Here is a 22,456-nt window from a genome sequence, read left to right as displayed (position 1 = left end):
AGACCAGCCTGGCCAACATGGTGAAACCCCATCTCTACTAAAAATACAAAAATTAGCCAGGCGTGGTGGCGCGTGCCTGTAATTCCAGCTACTCGGGAGGCTGAGGCAGGAGAATCACATGAACCAGGGAAGCGGAGGTTGCAGTGAGCCAAGGTTACGCCACCGTACTCCAGCCTGGGTGACACAGTTGAGACTCTGTCTCCAAAAAATAAATATGTTCATGTTACAAAAGCACTCTGAAACTCTAAAGTAGGACCAATGACCAGACTTGTCTAATGTTAATTATTTCCTTTTGAAGAGGCAAAATCTTCCAGCAAAAGTCACTCATAAACAAATGCCATTGCACTTGAGAGAAGCGACCCCATCTCAGGTCCAGAGGACACTCAAGAATGCATTCCAGGAACCAACTCTTTACAAGAGGAAAGCACTGTAAATGCCTCAGAGCCTCCTCGTACCCCAAGTTACCAAGCAAGAGGAGAAAGCGGGCAGCTCCCTGAAACCACCTGGACATGGGTGCAGGTCACACAGGCGAGCATGGCAACAGTGAGGCTGAGTGCCCCCTGCACTTTCCCCACTCCCTCTTTAAGCTTTTCTTCTTCTGGACACAAAATGATAAGCAAGTCACCAACACCTCTGTTCTTCCACTCAGCAATCTTTCTTTACTCAGTTGCTCCTCTTCAGGAAAGATACAGGAACTCTATTTTCATGACAAAGGAACTGTTGCTAAAACATGATCTTTGCACTACTGCAATGTTAATGCACATATTTTAACAAATAAGTAAAACGCATAAATGTCGAAGTGGATGTGCAGCTGCGAGAAACCAGCCGAATGAGAACGTTACAAGCGCAAATGCCGAAAATGAAGCCATTTGTGATTCGAACTTTTGGCAAGCAAAAACGAACACATTAGCAGGAAGATGTGCCTTTCCCTTCACGAAGTGCTAGTATGTAATTCAGGGTCTCCCAGATTCTTCCCCAAGCATTTCAGAGAGCAGGTGATGCCACCCCCAAGCCTTTGTGGCCACTCCAAGAGGGGACCCAGGATCTTTTGAAGTCTTCAGACCCAAATTATGATGATGATGATGATTATTTTTTAGATGGAGTCTCGCTGTTACCCAGGCTGGAGCGCATGGCGTGGTCTTGGCTCACTGCAACCTCTGCCTCCCAGGTTCAAGTCTCAGCCTCACGAGCAGCTGGGACTACAGGCATGCACCACCACACCCAGCTAATTTTTGTATTTTTAGTAGATACGGCATTTCTCCACGCTGACCGAACTCCTGACCTCAAGTGATCCACCAGCCTTGGCCTCCCAAAGCGCTGGGATTACAGGTATCAGCCACTATGCCTGGCCCAGATCCAAATTATTAATCAGCCTCTGTTAACAACATAGAAGTATGAATTAAACCACTCTATTCCCTCCTTAGGAGATAATGCACACCTTTACAAGTGAATCTCCACTGGCTTTTGCCAAAAACTAAAACCCAAGTATCTGTTTTTATTTAGGCCCCTTAAAAACCTGTTTTATATGTACACATGTACAAATCTGTAAAAAAGAAAACAGCATTTCACCAGTGGCTGCGTGAAGATTATTTCTATGCACACAAATGAGGTAGTTTATAAACATGACCACAAATTCATTGACACTACTCCTAAAGGGGGAGTCCAATTCCCCTGAAATTCAGGGCAGCCTTAGTGACTTGCTTCTAATGAATGTAGAAGTGACCATGCTCACTTCCAAGGCAAGGTCAACAAAAGGGGCTGTGGGTTGAACAGTGTACTCCTGAAATTCGTGTCCGCCTGGAACCTGTGAAGGAGCCCATGAATGACCTCATTTAGAAACTGGGTAGGCCGGGCATGGTGGCTCACGCCTGTAATCCCAGCACTTTGGGAGGCCGAGGCGGGTGGATCACCTGAGGTCAGGAGTTCAATACCAGCCTAGCCAACATGGTGAAACTCCATCTCTACTAAAAATACAACAAAATTAGCTGAGTGTTTTGGTGGGTGCCTGTACTCCCAACTACTTAGGAGGCTGAGGCAGGAGAATCACTTGAACCTGGGAGGTGGAGGTTGCACTGAAAAAAGATCGCACCACTGGACTTCAGCCTGGGGCAACAGAGTGAGACTCTGTCTCAAAAATAAATTAATAAATAAATTAATTAATTAATTAAAAAAAAGAAACAAGGTCTACGCAGATGTACTTAAATGAAAATGAGGTCTCTAGGTGGGCCCTATCCAACATGACTGGTGTTCTTAGAAGAGGAGGAGAACAGGCGAAAAGAAAGACTGAGAGGCAACCAGGCCATGAGAGGTGGAAACTGCACGAAATTGTACCTACAAGCTGAGGAATGTCAAAGGTGTCAGCAAATGCTAGAAGCCAGAGAGGCGAGGAAGGGTCCTCCCATAGCCCTACTGGCGTCTGGATTTCGGGTTTCTAGCCCCTAAAACTGTAAAAGGACACTTTTTTGTTGTTTTAGGTCATCTAGTCTGTATTAATTTGTACGCAGCCCTAGGACACAAACACAAAAAAATGACACAGCTTCCTCCCGCTGGTCGCGTCTGCTATGAGGGAGGATGCCAACTCTCAGAACCCAGCCCTATGCTGAAAAGCAGCCACGCCGCCACGTGGAAAAGGGAGTGTAGGTGTCTTGGTCCTGGCCCCTGCCCCTGCCCCTGCCCAGGCCTCAGGTGACAGCTGCACTTACTGCCAGGCCCCTGAGTAAGGGACTCTCTGGATCATTCTAACCTCAGCCTTCAAGGCACCCCAGACGTGGAACACAGAGTAGAGACGACCCGTTCCCACCGAGCTTTCCCAAACTGCAGATGCGGGAGCAAAACACATGTTTGTCATGGGTTTGGGGATAACCTGATATGCAGTTACAGATAACAAAAACAACACATGTATGTCTAAATTCACCAGAACCAAATGTTATGTTTTATGTTCAAAACATAGTTACCAGTCCCAACTGGATATCACGGCAGTCTACAGAAGCTCCCTTCTGCAAACAGGTATGCAGAGTCCTCTTATCTGGAATCATACCTCTGACTGTCTACTTACAAAGTCGTTGCCTCAACTAAGATAGTAAGGCACAATAAGCCAACGACGTCTGGGTTTTTTTTTTTTTTAACAATATGCAAAGTCCAGAAACAGTTAAACATTTTATCATTTAAAGAACCCCACTTATATTCTACAATTTTCATGGCATATCTACATTTATAAAAGCGTAAGTATAAGTAGTAACTGATAAAAGCTTACGTGTAATCTGTATATATATATATATATTTTTTTTTTTTAAAGAAAGGGAGTGGAGAGTTCTCAGTAGCTAATTTCTGGGTGAGAACTACAGGTGAATTTTTCTTTTTTGTTTTCAAATTTGCCCATAATAACATTATTTTAATTAAGGAAAAGCCAACTTTTTTTGAAAGTTACTTAACATATGCAATCATTGCAAAAGAAGGCTTAATATCCTTTCTTACACACAGAAAAGGAAGGGTGGTGCTTCCACTAAGTTATATAAATTCTCATGAACTTGCACAACTGCAGTGATGCAGTCACACCATCTTCACCAGACCTACTACTGCAACAGACAGGAAGGTGAAACAGAAAGGAAATGGAAATGGCAGCTCAGTACCCAAGACTCAACCGAGTCTCACTCATCTGAAGCATTTACTCTCCAATGAGCACAGTCTGCAGGATTTGGTTCAGATTAACAAGACACAATCTAATTAACCCGTTAGTACTCTGGCCAGTGGATGGATTCCTTCTGTGTGAGGTTCCTCCTCTCACCCAATGGGCTGTGGGTGTGGGGTCGTTAAAATGGAACACACATGGCCACCTAGCCTCCCACATGGGCAGGGTGTTAGCTGAGGTCAGCAATGACACATGCCATTTTACATCTTTATCTCCCAACACTCTTCCCAACTTAGGTGGGACCTGTCACACCTCCACATTCCTTTTCTAATCCTGTGATTGCACTTCTCTACATGCTGAAATGCCGCCCTTCTATCCTTCTCTAAATTCCATTTTAGTCTCCGAAGCTCAAAGCCAACCTTTTTTTTTTTTTTTTGAGACAGAGTCTTGCTCTGTCACCCAGGCTGGAGTGCAGTGGTGCAGTCCCGGCTCACTACAACCTCCACCTCCCGGGTTCAAGCGATTCTCCTGCCTCAGCCTACCGAGTAGCTGGGATTACAGGTGCACGCCACCACGCCCAGCTATTTTTTTGCATTTTTGGTAGAGACGGGGGTTTCACCATGTTGGCGAGGCTGGTCTCGAGCTCCTGACCTCGTGATCCGCCTGCCTTGGCCTCCCAAAGTGCTGGGATTACAGGCGTGAGTCACTGTGCCCAAACTAAAGCCAATCTTTTTAGAAAAGAAAAAAAAAACAAAAAAACTGCAACTACTTTAGCCAGTACCCATCTCTCCTTTCACATAACTCCAGCTGCTGTTAAAAACTGATTATTCTCACCAGGCACAGTGGGTCACGCCTGTAATCCCAGTACTTTGGGAGGCCAAGGTGGGCAGAGCACGAGGTCAGGAGTTCAAGACCAGCCTGGCCAAGATGGTGAAACCCTGTCTCCACTAAAAACACAAAAAATAGCCAGGCGTGGTGGCACATGTCTGTAATCCCAGCTATTTGGGAGGCTGAGGCAGAGAACTGCTTGAACCCGGGAGGTGGAGGTTGCAGTGAGCTGAGACCGTGCCACTGCATTCCAGCCTGGGCAACAGAGCGAGACTCTACCTCAAAAAAAAAAATTATTCTCTAGATATGTGAGGGAATCTCATCTTTCTCCAAAACAGCATTGAAGCTGCTAAGGACACAGAGCCCCAGGTACATCCTAGACATCCAGTAAGTACTGGCACACGGACTGAGATTTCCATTCATTCATTTACCACGAACTCAAACTTTTACTAAGCACCGGTCTCAAACCCATGAGGTAAGCTAATTGATCAGGTGTATAACTTAGATTGGTAGAAATAAGAAAAGAGTGAAATATTACACACAGAAATGTAGGGCCAAAGGATCTGATCTGCAGGCCAGGAAACTGTACAAAGTGAAATATAACAGCAGGAACAACGTTCTGTGGCAACAGCTAATAAAAATGAGAGCATGTACAACCATCCAGCTACTTAATGTCCAGGTGTATCTCTAGATCTTTCCATTCAGACTCTTTCAACCATGACTCACAATGATAAATTTATCTTGTGATTCAGTACATTTACACACATATATACATATATATACACATATATATATATGTACACATGTATATTTAGAAACAGGATCTCGCTCTGTCACCTAGGCTGGAGCGCAGTGGTGCAATTATAGTTTATTGAACCTCAAACTCCTGGGCTCAAGTGATCCTCCCACCTCAGCTTCCTGAGTAGCTAGGACGACAGGCATGCAACAACCATTCCCAGCTACTTCTAAATTTTCTGTAGAGACAGGGTCTCAGTATGTTGCCCAGGCTGGTCTTGAACTCCTGGCCTTAAGCAATCCTCCTGCCTTAGCCTTCCAAAGTACATATTTTTTATATAAAATGCAACAATGGTGGTCAGGCATGGTAGCTCATGCCTGTAATCCCAGCACTTTGGGAGGCCAAGACAGGTGGATCACTTGAGGCCAGGAGTTCGAGACCAGCCTGGCCAAAATGGAGAAACCCCGTCTCTACTAAAAATACAAAAATTAGCCAGGTGTGGTGCTGCAGGTCTGTAATCCCAGCTACTCAGGTGGCCGTGAGAATCGCTGTGAGGTGGAGGTTGCAGTGAGCCGAGATCATGCCATTGCACTCCAGCCTGGGCAACAGAGTGAGACTCTGTCTCAAAAAGGAGGGGGGGAAGCAATAACGGTTTCATAACACAATAGTTAACATACAATAACACTCCAGTAAATTTTACTTTTTTAAAACGTGGGTCATTATCCACTAAATTATTAAGCATAGCTCACTGTAAGGTCCCAAACTGTAGTTGGCAAACACTGCAAGCTTGGAAAAACCCCAGGTGCCCGAAGAGCACTGTATGAGTATACTCACTGTATCTTCTTCTCAAGGAGTAAAAAACTAGAAACAACGTAAAGGCTCACCAATAAGGAGTGGGTAAATAAACTGGGGTATATTTATACAAAGAAAGAGGGTACGGCAGTTAGAAAGAATGAACTAAATCTATAAAATCAATAAAGACCTCAAAAACAACAGTGACAACAAAAAGCAAGTTACAGAATGATAAGAGTAACCAAACATATACATTAAAACCACAGAAAAAATAAACATGTTGTTTTTGAACATGTATAGTAATAGTTCAGAAATATAAGCTACAGGCCGGGCGCGGTGGCTCAAGCCTGTAATCCCAGCACTTTGGGAGGCCAAGACAAGCGGATCACGAGGTCAGGAGATCAAGACCATCCTGCCTAACACGGTGAAACCCGGTCTCTACTAAAAAATACAAAAAAACTAGCCGGGTGAAGTGGCGGGCGCCTGTAGTCCCAGCTACTCGCGAGGCTGAGGCAGGAGAATGGCGTAAACCTGGGAGGCGGAGCTTGCAGTGAGCTGAGATTCGGCCACTGCACTCCAGCCTGGGCGACAGAGCGAGACTCCGTCTCAAAAAAAGAAAAAAGAAATATAAGCTACAAAGACAATCATTAACATTCACAACAGTGGTTATACAGGCAGGAGGGAAAGGAGGGAAGAGACGGAGAAGGGGAACCCAGAGAGCCTTGACTGTATTTATGATGTTTTTTGCTGTAAATAATATCTGGGTGAGGGGCATGCAGGTGTGAGCTTATTATTCATCTGACCTCTCTGCATGTCCAGCTATTTCATAAGAAAATCATTTTATGTCTCATGATGTCACCATCACACAGCTGTTGAGAAGCTCACGTGATGTCTTGCACTTGCCCACCCCCTCTGGGTGACATTCTAAGGCGTGTCTGAGCAAGCCTGTCTCAGTGCTGAGGGCCTCGAGATCCACATATACTCAAATCCTGGGTGAGCTGGCCATTTTGGGGAAAAAAGTAGCGATCAGTAAGTTTCCAATCGGGTACAGCTTCTAAAAACATTCAAGGATTCCAGTAAATGTGGGTGAAGATGAAAGAAATACCTTAGAAAAACAAGTATTAACTCAATTACTTTGTAACAGCTTTACCAAATTACATTTAGATGAATTACAGTCAGGCGTTGCTTAATGATGGGGATAGGCTCTGGGAAATGCATCATTATGAGATTTTGTCTTTGTGCAACCATCATAGACTGCACTTATACAAACCTAGATATTATAGCCTACTACATACCTAGGCTGTATGGTACAGCCTACTGTTCCCAGGCTACAAACCTGTACAGCACAGGACTGTACTGAATACTGCAGGCCTTGTAACACAGTGGTAAGTATTTGTGTATCTAAGCATAGAAAAGATACGGTAAACCTATGGTATTAGAATTTTATGGGTCCACCATTGACCAAAACATCGTATGCGGCGTGTGACTGCATATCTCTTAATTATAATGCCCTTTAATTTTTAAATCACTTCACTGAAGAAGGAAACTGAAAAAAAAAAAAAAAGATGACCTTGACAATGCATTTTTATTTCTAAAAGTGTAATTCTGCAAAACACTTGATTTCAATCACCAGTTTCTGGATCAGCTAGCTGCATCACAGTGGTCTGGAAATTTAGAAAAAAAAAAAAAAGTACATGTATGAATACGTGTGTGTATGTCTGTGTATGTGTGAGATCTTTAAAAAAAAAATTCTATATTCTGAGTCCAAACATCCAGAGAGTCCGATCCAGTGTAATTTTTAACCTGTATTTCGTTCATAAGCTCGCAGGTGGTTATCATGAGCAGCCAGGCGAGGAAGGATTGCTCTGAAACAACTTTCACAACAAGTAAGATCAAAACTCTAAGCTGGGGTGTAAACAAAAGCTGATTTGATAAGCTGAACGGATCATTCTGCATCAGAACACCAACAAGCTGCAGAGACTTACTTTCGGGGGGCACAACTCCCCAGGCCGAAGGTGATTTCATCTTCCATTGCCCAACTCCCCACACCGCTCCCAAACCTTACAGAGAAGGGGGAAAGGCACCAAGGAACCGCAGGAGACTCAGACTCTGCCCTCTGCTCCACCAAGGAACATGGCTCCCTATGACTCAGAAGCCCAAACAAGGTTTTCCCCAGCATTCTGCCAACCACTCAAACCTGTGCTGTTCAATGAGGCCGTTCTTTAGCTATTTACATTTAAATTAGATAAAATTAAATAAAATTCAATTCTTCAGTCCCACTAGCCACGTTTCAGCTATTCATTAGGCTCATGTGGCCAGTGGCTACTGTACTGCACCAGCACACAAACATTTCTGTCATCACAGAAAATTCTATCAGACAGGGCCGACCCAAAGCAGTAATTTCATTATGAACAGGTGTTTGTTCACATTTTCTCTGATGATAGGTTTGTTTTTCAAGCTTTTGTCCAGCTCCCCCACTTGAGGGATACAACACCCACTCAGAGTGACAGTGACTGCTTGAGGTGAGGAATGCTGGCAGAGACAGGCAGAGAGATCTCTAGGTCAGATGTAATTTGCAAACCACCCCCAGCCACAGGTCCCCACACCCCACCTTCTCCTATGGCTGAGAATCACCATGGTTCTTAAAAATTTTTTTAAGGAGCCTTGTTCCAGTTCTAACCACAAATGCTAACCTTCTAAGATTAAAAAAAACAAAAAAAACAAAAAACAAAAAAAACCAGACAATGTAGAGAAAAGTATTTAGGTGAAGGGTCAGCTCATTCATGTAGCCAAAACAGAGCTAGTTAGAACACAGTGGTCTTTGGAAGCGAGGAGATATAAAGAGGATGTTTTTAAAGTTTCTACTGTGAAGTCTTTAATGCAGACGAAGGTAAACAAGCTAGTATGCTGAACTCCCACGTACCCATCACCAGCTTCAGCACTGACCAACTCAAGCCCACCTGGTTTCCTCTATGCCGCCTCCCCTCCACCTTGGTGCCCTTCAGATAGGGGCAGCCAAGAAGCTGTGTCCACACTGAAGGAAGAGGAAGGCCAGTGTGCAGGGGTGGAGGCTGGCCTAGGGGCTCTCTAGGGTCAAGGTGTCATCCTGGGTGACAGCAGCTAACTCTCTGAGCCTCCGTTCACTAATAAAATGAGCCCCAATCTCATCACACTGCCGGGAGGAATTCATGAAATGGTCCCTGTGAAATGCTCAGCCTCACGTCTGGCCAAGCACAGGCTCAGGAAACGTCCACTCCAGTGGCTGGTGTGGTGCCTGTCATTGTTCTCCTTCCACAGTCCCGCCACACTGCCTGCTCTTGGTTCCACCTCCCTCGGTGTCTTCCTAAGTCTTTTGAAAGACAGCACAATTTGGTTTCAAGGTTTCAGTTTGGGAGGAAAAAAAATGTGCTATGGTCTGAGTGTGGGTGTCCTTCAAAATCCATACGCTGAAACCAAATCACCAAATATCAAATGGAGGTGATAATGTTAGAAGGTGAGGCCTCTGGGAGGGTCAAGCCCTCATACACGGGATTAGTGCCATAAAAGAGGCCGCAGAGAGCTGCCTCGCCCCTCCCACCAGGCGCGGACACCACAAGGCGGCGGCGGCCATGAACCCGGAAGTGGGCCCTCACCCGATGAATCTGCCCTTGTCTTCATCTTTGACTTCCCAGCCTCCAGACCTGTGAGAATAAACATTTGTTTATACGGTGCCCAGTTTATGATATTTTGTTATAGCAGCCTTAAACAGACTAATTCTCTGTTCTATTAAATGTCCATGCAGAAAGAGAGAATATTATCACGGCTACTGTGGTGGCTTACGACTGCGCCCACCACTGCCGCTGTGATCGCGGCCTCCACTGCCATCGGCACAATGAGGCGGAATAATACCGACCACCAGCTGCCGAGCTTCCATTCTATGTTGAGCACCGTGTTAAACGCTTTAGAAACATTATCTCATTCAGTCCTCACTGGCACCCTGTGAGATTCCTTTCTCATTTCCACTTGACAGTTGAGAAAATAGATCCAGAGAATCTAAGTGACTTCCCTAAAATCACACAGCTGAGGAAACTTTAAACCCAGGTCTGCCTGACTCAGAAGTTCCATGCCTCCCACCACCAAACCACAGCTAAAATCCTCCTGCAGCTAAGGTTTGATGTGAGAACCCACCCTTGCTCACCAAAATGAAAAGACATTTATATCGCATATTCTAGAAGAGAAAAACTGTGAAAACAGACTCTTTTTTCAAATAGCTACTTGATGCTTTTTTTTTTTTCTTTTTGAGAGATGAGGTTAAAGGGGATTTCAGGAGCACAAAAAGCGTATCTCACCAGTGAGAAAAGGAAAGAAACATAAAGAAGCACTTTATTACTACAACATTATGAACAATTCCCAGGGAAGAAATATGAGCTTGCAAATACAGGAAAGTACTCTGCAAATTCAAAAAAAAAAAAAAGTACTTCTTGCATTTTAAATCAGGTATGCGAGAAAAGTCTGAGTCCCTTCCTGGAAATAATTCATTTTTTGAGACAATTCAAGATAATGGAAGTTGAGCTACAACCTTCTTCCAATAAATTAGCCACTCCGGAGAGAGAGGTACATGCATTATAAACGCCAAATTTTTCAGGCTGGGCATGGTGGCTCACACTTGTAATCTCAGCACTTTGGGAGGCCGAGATGGGCAGATCACCTGAGGCCAGGAATTTGAGACCAATCTGACCAACATGGTGAAATCTCATCTCTACTAAAAATACAAAAATTAGCTGTGCGTGATGGCACATACCTGTAGTCCCAGCTACTTGGGAGGCTGAAGCAGGAGAATTACAGGAACCTAGGAGGCGGAGGTTGCAGTGAGCCAAGAAGGCGCCATTGCACTCCTGCCTGGGCAACAACAAGAGGGAAACTCCATCACAAAAAAAAAAAAAAAGCCAAATTTTTCTAGCTAGTAAGTGGCCATGAGTTTGATGCACTTTGGGACAGGAGGTATTAGTAACTCACACAGTTACACAATCTAATAAACAAAATACAGCCATATATTCCTACATAAGAAAACCAGGCCGGGCACAGTGGCTCACACCTGTAATCCTAGCACTCTGGGAGGCCGAGGCAGGCAGATCACGAGGTCGAGAGATCGAAACCATCCTGGTCAAAATGGTGAAAACCCCGTCTCTACTAAAAATACAAAAAGTAGCTGGGCATGGTGGCGGGCACCTATAGTCGCAGCTACTCAGGAGGCCGAAGCAGGAGAATCTCTTGAACCCAGGAGTTAGAGGTTGCAGTGAGCCGAGATCGCACCACTGCACTCCAGCCTGGGTGACAGAACAATTCCATCTCAAAAAAAAGAAAAAAAAGAAAACCAGAAAAACTGACACATAAAGCTTAGATATTTTAACTGGAAGGAAGTCCCCTTTTAATCTACGCAGGATTTGTTGGTTTTATTCTTAGCTTAAAAGCCAGTGCGCAGTACCCTACTTTCTCTGTTAGTATTTAGTAGAGTCTGCCTCTCCTCTCCTCCGTTAGATACTTGGAGGGCACAAATATCATTCCTCTCTGACATATAAGCACCTGGTATAAGCCTGGCACAGAGTGGGTATTTAATACATGTTTGTAGAAAGTGTGAGAAAAAAAAACCAATAGGAGAGAGAAAAAAAAAAAGCCAATAGGACGAATCTGAAATTGTTGTTCTGCATTTCTCCTGTTTATTACCATTGCAAAAGGCTTCACCGCAAGCCCAGCCAGGGACTTGGAGGGAAAGGGGGAGAATGCCCGAAGCTTGATCAATAGGCTCTTTCCACATAATTACATAAACCTAAACCCAGCCGCTTGCCCATCCTCCTGCCAAGAAGAAACAGACAATGTAGACACCATCCCTTAGAAGAGAACTGAGAGGAAACAAAGCAGGCCTTGCCTTTTCGTCCTGGTACAGCTTATTGACACTCTCCAGCTGGAAGCTGTGGCTGGACTGGATTTTGTCAAGCTGCTCCCGCTGCTTCTCCAGCTCTCCCTGGAACTCGTTCTTCTTCAGCTCCACGGCGCCTCTCTCCGCGGCCGCCCTGCGGACCCTGCCTTCCAGCTCCATGATCCGTGTCTACAAGGAGACCACAGCGTTAGGGCTGATGCCAAGTTACCCATGGAGCCTGGACCACCTGAGCGCCCTCCACAAAGACCACCCTGGGGCCCAGGGCCAGCACCAGCCTCATATACACGAGTGCCCAAGGCTCTGTGTTTTAAGTCAACTTAAAGAAGCTGACACAGGTTCTTCTGGAAAAATGGTCTCTGACAGTGTAAGTGAAGGAAGGCTCCATGCACTCACACCACATTTCCCACTGGGTTTTCGTGAGGCTTAAATACGCTAAGTGCATAGAATGCCTCCTGCTTTACCTGGCATGAGATGATGCTCAAATATTTAGTTCTCCTTCTCCGCTAACAAAGCACTTAACAAATCTTTAGCAAACACAATTTCTGAAAACAGATCCAGTTCTCCAACCCAGACAAGCAGACTGCCCAGAGAACAGGAGCTCCCGTGGAAGCTGAGACACAGGGAGTACAAGCCCAGGAGGGTAAGTGTGAGAACAGGACAAAGCGCAGACGGGCTGCGGTGCCACGGCCAAGCCCACAGGGGTTGGAATCCCTGCTCCACCTCAACCTCTCTGTGCCTCAGTCTGACACCCTGTGAAATGAGGAAAGTCAAGTCCCAGCCTTGTAGGGTTTGTGCACAAAAGGAGTAATTTGTGTCAAGTACTGTGGAAGAGAAATTATTCTGACATTTATTAAAACGGTAAGAAAGACTACTCCAAACGATTGCGGTAAGAGAGGGAAACTGCTCAACGCTGAACACAGCAAACACAGCTGGGATTTATAGTCAACGAGCGAGCACAGTGCAGGGAGCCAGTGGATGGAACTCGCCCTCAGAGTAGGGGGATTCTTGCTAAACGCAGGCCAGGGACTTAGACAGCAAGGGTAGGGATGAGGAACTTGGTCAAGCATCAGGGGTAGAAGGACGGCTTAGCGGGATCCTTTGCTATGACTGGGCTGGGCATGCCAAAGACAGGGAGTGGGAGTCGGGAGGGGCCAAGATCAAGGCCTAGTCAAGACAACGGCTTAGAAGGGCCGGACTCAAGTTTGATCAAGAGGAGCATCTCCGTCACTGCTGAGCACTGTACCTGACCCATGACTGCAACAGGAAACGAGAACATTAAAATTATCATTATTAAATGATGAAGATAAAGATTGGTACCTGCAAAAACATATTTCTTACACCCATCATCCAAGCACACTTCCAATACTGCTCTTCGATATCTTGTGCACTGGAGGACCGCAAACAACAGACTGTGGCCAGGATATGTAAGCAAGCGGTCTTCCCAGAACCACCCCAGTAGCTCAAATGAAAGCTGTTAACTCACAGGAAAGGCAGGGAGGGATACCACAACCGCAATCCTACACAACCACAGAGGGGGCCTCTCCCACCCAAAGCGGAGCTGCTTGGGGTCTGACCCAGGGCTGTCGGGGTGTGCAGAGCCCTAAACTTACCTAACAGCACGTGCCCTGTGCAAAATGCCCTGGCTGGCAATAAACAACAAACCCCTCGGACCCCATAACAAAATAAACAAAACAAATATAAAAGAAACACAATAAACAAAACAAAATACCTGGAGATCCACGCTCCGGGAGCTCGCAATCCAGTAATTGAAGCCCAAGACAATGATGCAGGCCACCAGAGCGGCCAGCACCAGGGGCGGCGACTTCATGCTGCGACGCCCGTTTCCCAAGCCCATCATCTCAAAATCAGCACTGAGAATCTGCCAAGTAAAAGCAAATAAATACGCATCAATACTAGTATTTATCATCTCCGAGGCAGACTGTATCATCCTTACAACAGAGAGGAAACGGGTCTTGCCAGGAAGCATGGGCTGGTAGCTCCTTCTTGATGTGCAAAGCTGTCAAGTGAGAATATGCGGATGGCACGCACAAAGCCCACGGTGCTGTGCACCCAGGGCAGTGTGGCCAGCTCCCAGGACAGGCTCAGAGGAGCAGGCACCGCCCCGAAACCTGTCATAGATTAGCTCGAGAGCTGGGGCAAGACATGATTTCTCTTACACTTCAGATTCCTCCCCTGTAAAATCATTACCATACTCACCTTCCCGACACAGTTTGAGAATTAATCATTTCTGTAAGCAGCAATGTTTGAGAAGCAATCATCTCTGTAAACACCAATAACAAATATTAAGTGCTTCCGCATCATATTAGAAAGAGGATATTGCTCATTACTCCTCAGAGACAGCTTTTTGCTTTGATTCCTAACAAGGGAGGTTTTTTCACCCTTGACGGGATTACTAATGACAGCCAATTAAAGCATTTCTCAAGCAAAGCAGAAAACCCATCCTAGAGGTGAATGTGAACCTCCCCCCTCCACCCATGTACATCATTATTCAGGCACAGCCCTGGCTAGAGAAGTGTCTTCTCCTTCATGACACACAACAGAAGTGGGAGGTGTGCCATCTGCCTGAAGTCACTGGGAAAAATGTGTTCCATCTCAGGATCTGAGATGGAAACAAGGCATTCACTCCATGCCAAATGAGAGCACCTTGTCTTTCCAACATTCATTTCTCACTTTAGGGACCATACCTGTGCAACTCCTGCATCGTACACATCATGTTAGGAAAAACAGTGACTCTGTGTGAGAGCTACACAGTGCACAAAAATACAGCTTAGAAGAAAGATGCCATAAATTTTGTTAATGGGCTTCAATTCAAAGCCAGTTCTGGCCGGCTGCAAGCACGGGTCTCCAGGAACAAGGAAAGTAGACTTTTCCGAACAGCTTTTGCTGAACCAGATAAAACAGAACCTGATCAGAGTGAGAGCGGTTGCACTGCAACAAACAGCCTTTGAGCACAGAGCGCCTTTTACGCCAGGGGTGTCTAGCAACAGAGAAGGGAAGGGAAGGGGAAGAGGAGGGAAAAAGACAAGGGATGGGGAAGGAAGAGGAGACCACCGAGGATTCACCTGCAAAACACAATTCTTACCAGTGAGAACATGGGAGAGCTGATCCTTACCCGATGGTCTTTCCAGGTGGGTCACCAAAAGACTTCCTCTTTCTTAACAGCTAGCTACTAGTATGGGGGCCTGCCCGGAGATAAAGCAGCAATCTAGCCGAATCATCTAAAATAAAGCACCCCCAAAATTACCATGGGTGGAAACTCTGACCTGCGCTCATGTCTTACCAGCTTCTGGCCTCTTAGGATGAACGGGGAAACAACATTCTTCTTTCAATTATCAGCTGATATCAGCAACCACTGAATATACTCAAGGAGCGTAAGTGCAGAAACAAGAAACTTCTAGAAGATTCTACAGACCTGCTGCAAAGGTGTCTCCATTGTCCTATCGTATCTCATTTTGATCACAAGCGTCTCTTTTTTGACTCTTAAATGTTTTAAAATGTTTATATATTTATTTTAGAGACAGGGTCTCTGTCACCGAGCGGGGTCTTTTCCAAATGGCTTTTGCTAAGGAAAAAATGGGAAACTACACACAGTAAAGTATAAATTGGCCGGGCACGATGGCTCACGCCTGTAATCCCAGCACTCTGGAATGCCAAGGCAGGTAGATGGCCTGAAGTCAGGAATTTAAGACCAGCCTGGCCAACATGGTGAAACCCCGTCTCTACTAAAAATACAAAAATCAGCCAGGCATGGTGGCGCATGCCTGTACCAGCTACTCAGGAGGCTGAGGCAGGAGAAAAGCTTGAACCCAGGAGGCAGAGCTTGCAGTGAGCCAAGATCACATCACTGCACTCTAGCCTGGGCGATAGAGCGAGACTCTGATTCAAAAAACAAAAAAGTATAAATTGCATCTCCCTCATCCTACTCCAAAGATAAGGGGTAACATTTTCTAACATCTGGGTCCTTCTATTCCAATGGTCCTCAACACTCAAGGGGCACCAGCATCACCTGGGACACTTTTTTTTGAGATGGAGTCTCACTTTGTCACCCAGGCTGGAGTGCAGTGGCACCATCTCAGCACACTGCAAGCTCTGCCCCCCCAGGTTCATGCCATTCTCCTGCCTCAGCCTCCCGAGTAGCTGGGACTACAGGTGCACACCACCAAGCCCAGCTAGTTTTTTGTATTTTTAGTAGAGATGAGGTTTCACTGTGTTAGCCAGGATGGTCTTGATCTCCTGACCTCATGATCCGGCCGCCTTGGCCTCCCCAAGTGCTGGGATTATAGGCATGAGCCACCGCGCCCAGCCTGAAACTTTTTAAAATATCAATACCTGGGCTCCACCACTGCTTTTATTTATTTATTTATTTTGAGACAGGGTCTCACTCTGTTGCCCAGGCTGACATAGCTGCCCAGTGGTGTGATCCCAGCTCACCGCAGCCTCAACTTCCTGGGCCCAAGCGATTCTCCCACCTCGGCTTCCCAAGTAGCTGGGATTACAGGTGTGCACCACCATGCCAGCTAATTTTTTCTATCTTTATAGAGACGGGGTTGCACTACGTTGTTCAAGCTGGTCTCAAACTCCTGGGCTCAGTGATCCTTCCGCCTCAGCCTCCTAAAGTGCTGGGAGTACAGGCATGAGCCATCACACCTGGCCCCCATCCCTGCATTTCTAATTCAATGGGGTTTAGGGCAAGGCCCAGATATCGGTATTTTTTAACCTCCCCAGGTGATTCATATGTATAGTCACTATTCTAGATGTTTCTAGATGCATATATAAGCATCAATATATTTACTTTAATCCAAACAAGATCACACCATTCACACTATTCAGCAAATGCTGTGTATTTCTTAGTAACACATCTTGCCTCCCTTTTTTAGTAGCACATTATGGTTTGCTCCATTCTTTTCAAAGGGTTGAATAGGGCACCACTGTGTGCCAAGATTTGCTTAACTGATCTCCTACAGAGAAATATTCAAGGCTTTCCAGGCTTACTTCCAACAATGCTACCATAAACAGCCTTACACAGCTGTCCCTCAGTATTCACTAGGGATTGGTTCCAAGACCCCCTGAGGACACCAAAAGCCAAGGATGTTCAAGTCCTTTATATAAAATGGCATATTTGCATCCAACCCAGGCACATCCTCCTCTAAGCTTTAAACCATGTCTAGATTACTTATAATACTTAGTACAATGTAAATGCTATGTAATTAGCTGTTAAGCCATATGTTTAGGAACTAATGACAAAAAAGTCTATACACGTTCAGTACAGATGCAACCACTGTAGGCCTAACTATCTTTTTATTTTTCTGAGACACAGTCTTGTTCTGTCACCCAGGCTGGAGTGCAGTGGCATGAACTGGGCTCACTGAAACCTCTGCCTCCCAGATTCAAGGGATTCTCCCATCTCAGCCTCCTGAGTAGCTAGGATTAAAGGTGCCCACCACCACACCCAGCTAGTGTTTTTTTGTTTTGTTTTTTGTACTTTTAGTAGAGACAGGGCTTCACCATGTTGGCCAGGCTGGTCTTGAATTCTCGGCCTCAAGTGATCTGCCCGCCTCGGCCTCCCAAAATGCTGGGATTACAGAAGCCACCACACCCGGCCAGGCTTGACTACATTTTGAACAGCTAGTTGAAACTGCAGATGTGGAGCTGTACACCCATCTCTGTGCTTACGAACTCTTACCTATGTGTACAGTCCCTTATTCACAACTTTGAAATCCAAAATGGTCTCTAAAAACTCAGATTTTTAAAAACTTTTCCAGCAACAAAACCTGAACTGAGATCAAGGTCTGATCAGAACTTACCTGAAGCTACTTATAGTCTTTATCTTCCTCCCTTCATGTGAATACTCATACATTTCACTGCAGAAAGATGAGTGTTTGAGTATGTGGTGCTGTCCTAGATCCTCCTGGGGCTGTCACATAATACATAATAAATGCCCAGTGTTATCTGAATTCTGAAAAAAGTCCTGAATATCAAACCAGCAGGCCTCAAGGAGCTTGAGATGAACCAACAGCAACCTTACTGTTGTGAGGCACTGCTCAATACAGGGGCTCGTATCAGCTTTGGGGGCAGTATCACCCCCTTTTGCAGGAGATGAAATAAATCACATCTCTGTGGATATATTTCTGGGTCAAAAATGTATGTTTTTAATATTGATAGATCGTCTCTCTTCCAAAATAGTTGGCAAATTACAAAGGGGAAAACAGTTACATTACATGAAGAATCCTGGCAGATGCCACCTTAGCCACTTCAAGCTTGGTAGCACTGATAATGAGGCACATCGACATCACATACCCCCGATCCGGTGCACCAGGAGGGCACGGCACCTCTACGGCCTCCTGCCAGCAATGCATAACCTCAATCTCATCAGGAGAAAATTCAGAGGAAGTCAACTCGTCAGACATTCTGTAACACACTTGGCCAGCATGGTTAAAAAGATAGTGCCAAAAGGTTAATCTCTTAATTTTGATAAATTCTATGGTTAAGGGGAAACAGGGTAAAGGGTATGTAAGAACTATGTGTACTATTTTTCCAACTCTTCCATAAGTCTAAACTATATAAATAATTATTTGCTAGATCTTACCATATCTGAAACAGGTCCAACCTGTCAAATGCATGAGCCCCTTGAACCTTCTAGTTAATTAACATTTTTTAAATTTCCTTTTTTTTCACTGGGCGCAGCGGCTTACGCCTGTAATCCCAGCACTTTAGGAGGCCAAGGCAGGCGAATCACGAGGTCAGGAGTTCGAGACCATCCTCACCAATGTGGTGAAACCCCATCTCTACTAAAAATACAAAAATTAGCTAGGGGTGACAGGCGCCTGTAGTCCCAGCTACTTGGGAGGCTGAGGCAGAAGAATCACTTGAACCCGGGAGGCAGAGGTTGCAGTGGGCCAAGATCACGCCACTGCACTCCAGGCTGGGGAAGATAGAGCAAGACTCCATCACAAAAAAAAAAAAAAATTTCCTTCTTTTCATATAGCGGTTTTAATCACAATCTCCTGCAGCAGGAGAATGTCTGTTTTCTGACATAACATAGAAAACTTTTTAATGGCCGACAATGTCATTAGTGATATTTTCAAACATATTAATTGTGAGCACAAATGAGTATCTTTTCATTTCTTGGCCATCTGCACGTTCATTTTGGTGAAATGCCTTTTCATATTCTTTGCCCAATTTTAAACTGGGGTGTTCATCTTATTGATTTGCTAAAGCTCTTTGTCTGTTAAAGGTAAACCAATCTTTGGTCCTTCATGTGAATAACTGTTTTTCAACTTTTCATCTATTCTTTTACTTTCTAGAATGTTTGCCCAAAGTTTTTGTTGCTTTTTTTTGAAAGTTCTTTTTTTTTTTTTTTAATTATACTTTAAGTTCTGGGGTACATGTGCAGAACGTACAGGTTTGTTACACAGGTATACATGTGCCATGGTGGTTTGCTGCACCCATCAACCAGTCATTTACATTAGTTATTCCTCCTAATGCTTACCCCTCCCCTAGCCTCCCACCACCTCCCCTAAAAGGCCCTGGTGTATGATGTTCCCCTCCCTGTGTCCATGTGTTCTCATTGTTCAGCTCCCACTTACGAGTGAGAACATTTGGTGTTTGGTTTTCTGTTCCTGTGTTAGTTTGCTGAGAATGATGGTTTCCAGCTTCATCCATGTCCCTGGCAAAGGACATGAACTCATGCTTTTTTATGGCTGCATAGTATTCCACACTGTATATGTGCCACATTTTCTTTATCTAGTCTATCACTGATGGGCATTTGGATTGGTTCCGAGTCGTTGCTATTGTGAACAGTGCCACAATAAATATACGTGTGCATGTGTCTTCACAGTAGAATGACTTATACTCCTTTGGGTATATACCCAATAATGGGATTGCTGGGTCAAATGGTATTTCTGGTTCTAGATGCTTGAGGAATCACCACACTGTTTTCCACAATGGTTGAACTAACTTACACTCCCACCAACAGTGTAAAAGTGTTCCTATTTCTTCACATCTTCTCCAGCAACTGTGGTTTCCTGACTTTTTAATGATCACCATTCTAACTGGCGTGAGATGGTATCTCACTGTGGTTTTGATTTGCATCTCTCTAATGACCAGTGATGATGAATTGGCTGCATAAATGTCTTCTTTTGAGAAGTCTCTGTTCATATCCTTCACCCACTTTTGATGTTTTTTTTTTCTTGTAACTTTAAGTTCTTTGTAGATTCTGGATATTAGCCCTTTGTCAGTTGGACAGATTACAAAAATTTTCTCCCATTCTGTAGGTTGCCTGTTCACTCTGATAATAGTTTCTTTAGCTGTGCAGAAGCTCGTTAGCTTAATTACATCCCATTTGTCTATTTTGGCTTTTGTTGCCATTGCTTTTGGTGTTTCAGTCATGAAGTCTTTGACCATACCCATGTACTGCCTAGGTTTTCTTCTAGGGTGTTTATGGTTTTAAAGTCTTATATTTAAGTCTTTAATACATCTTAATTTTTGTATAAGGTGTAAGGAAAAAGTCCAGTTTTGGTTTCCTGCATATGGCTTGCCAGTTTTCCCAACACTATTTATTAAATAAGGAATCCTTCCCCATTGCTTGTTTTTGTCAGGTTTGTCAAAGATCAGATGGTTGTAGATATGTGGCATTCTTCCTGAGGCCTCTGTTTGGTTCCATTGGTCTATGTATCTGTTTTGGTACCAGTACCATGCTGTTTTCATTACTGTAGCCTTGTAGCATAGTTTGAAGTCACGCAGCATGATGCCTCCAGCTTGTCTTTTTGCTTAGGATTGTCTTGACTACATGAACTCTTTTTTGGTTCCATGGGAAATTTAAAGTAGTTTTTTTTTTTTTTTAATTATGTGAAGAAAGTCAATGGTAGCTTGATGGTGATAGCACTGAATCTACAAATTACTTTGGGCAGTATGGCCATTTTCACAATATTGATTCTTCCTATCCATGAGTATGGAATGTTTCTCCATTTGTTTGTGTCCTCTCTTTCTTCCTTGAGCAGTGGTTTGTAGTTCTCCCTGAATAGGTCCTTCACATCCCTTCTAAGTTGGATTCCTAGGTATTTTATTCTCCTTGTAGCAATTGTGAATGGAAGCTCACTCATGATTTGGCTGTCTATTTCAGTGTATAGGAATGCTTGTGATTTTTGCACACTGATTTTGTATCCTGAGACTTTGCTGAAGTTGCTTATCAGCTTAAGGAGATTTTAGGTTGACATGATGGGGTTTTCTAAATATACAATCATGTCATCTGCAAACAGACAATATGATTTCCTCTCTTCCTATTTGAACACCTTTATTTCTTTCTCTTGCCCGATTGCCCTGGCCAGAACTTCAAATATCATGTTGAATAGGAGTGGTGAGAGAGGACATCCTTGTCTTGTAACAGTTTTCAAAGGGAATGCTTCCAGCTTTTGCCCATTCAGCATATTGGCTGTAGGTCTGTCATAAATAGCTCTTATCATTTTGAGATACATTTCATCAATACCTAGTTTATTCAGAGTTTTTAGCATGAAAGGGTGTGGAATTTTACCAAAGGCCTTTTCTGCATCTATTAAGAGAACCATGTGGCTTTTGTCATTGGTTCTGTTTATGTGATGGATTATTTTGTCATTGGTATTTGTCATTGGTTCTGTTTATGTGATGGTTTATTGATTTGCATATGTTTAACCACTCTTGCATCCCAGGGATGAAGCTGACTTGATTGTGGTGGATAAGCTTTTTGATGTGCTGCTGGATTCAGTTTGCCAGTATTTTATTATTTCTGCATCAATGTTCATCAGGGATATTGGTCTAAAATTTTCTTTTTTTGTGTCTAGGCCAGGTTTTGGTATCAGGATGATGCTGGCCTCAGAATGAGTTACGGAAGAGTCCTCCTTTTTCTATTGTTTGGAATAGCTGCAGAAGGAATGGTAGCTCCTCTTTGTATCTCTGGTAGAATTCAGCTCTGATTATGTCTGGTCCTGGGTTTTTTTTGGTTGGTAGGCTATTAATTACTGCCTCAATTTCAGAACTTGATATTGGTCTATTCAGGGATTTGACTTCTTCCTGGTTTAGTCTCGGGAGGGTGGATGTGTCCAGGAATTTATCCATTTCTTCTAGATTTTCTAGTTTATTTGCACAGAGGTGTTTACAGTATTCTCTGATTTTAGTTTGTATTTCTGTGGGATCACTGGTGATCTCCCCTTTATCATTTTTTATGTGTCTATTTCAGTCTTCTCTCTTTTCTTCATTGGTTTGGCTAGCAGTCTATTTTGTTAATCTTTTCAAAAAGCCAACTCCCGGATTCACTGTTTTTTGTTTTTTTTTTGAAAGGTTTTTCGTGTTTCATCTCCTTCAGTTCTGCTCTTAGTTATTTCTTGTTTTCTGCTAACTTTTGAATTTGTTTGTTCTTGCTTCTCTAGTTCTTTTAATTGTGATGTTAGGGTGTCAATTTTAGATCTTTCCCACTTTCTCCTGTGGGCATTTAGTGCTAAATTTCCCTCTAAATACTGCTTTCACTGTGTGTACGTTGTGTCTTTGTTCTCATTGGTTTCAA

At 44.2% G+C, this 22,456-nt stretch overlaps 1 protein-coding gene across 2 annotated transcripts in view; it reads right to left on the bottom strand.

Moving 5' to 3' along the window:
* The window catches only part of GOLM1 (golgi membrane protein 1), a 74,085-nt gene that overhangs the window by 38,298 nt on the left and 13,331 nt on the right, over positions 1–22,456 (bottom strand). Inside the window, exons 2-4 of one of the 2 annotated variants that reach the window (XM_011945891.1) lie at positions 13,631–13,780; positions 11,993–12,069; positions 11,890–11,932 (exon numbers count right to left, since the gene is read on the bottom strand). In XM_011945891.1, the coding sequence (XP_011801281.1) occupies positions 11,890–11,932; positions 11,993–12,069; positions 13,631–13,759 (249 nt within the window). In that variant the 5' untranslated portion in view covers positions 13,760–13,780. Of the gene's footprint in view, positions 1–11,889; positions 12,070–13,630; positions 13,781–22,456 lie in introns of both variants that reach the window. The other variant, XM_011945889.1, reaches the window with a different exon arrangement.

The sequence above is a fragment of the Colobus angolensis genome, unplaced genomic scaffold (genome assembly GCF_000951035.1).
Source record: "Colobus angolensis palliatus isolate OR3802 unplaced genomic scaffold, Cang.pa_1.0 Scaffold246, whole genome shotgun sequence".
Taxonomy (NCBI): Eukaryota; Metazoa; Chordata; class Mammalia; order Primates; family Cercopithecidae; genus Colobus; species Colobus angolensis.
The sequence above is the reverse complement of the archived record's forward strand: the minus strand, read 5'-3'. Positions and strand labels throughout refer to the sequence as shown.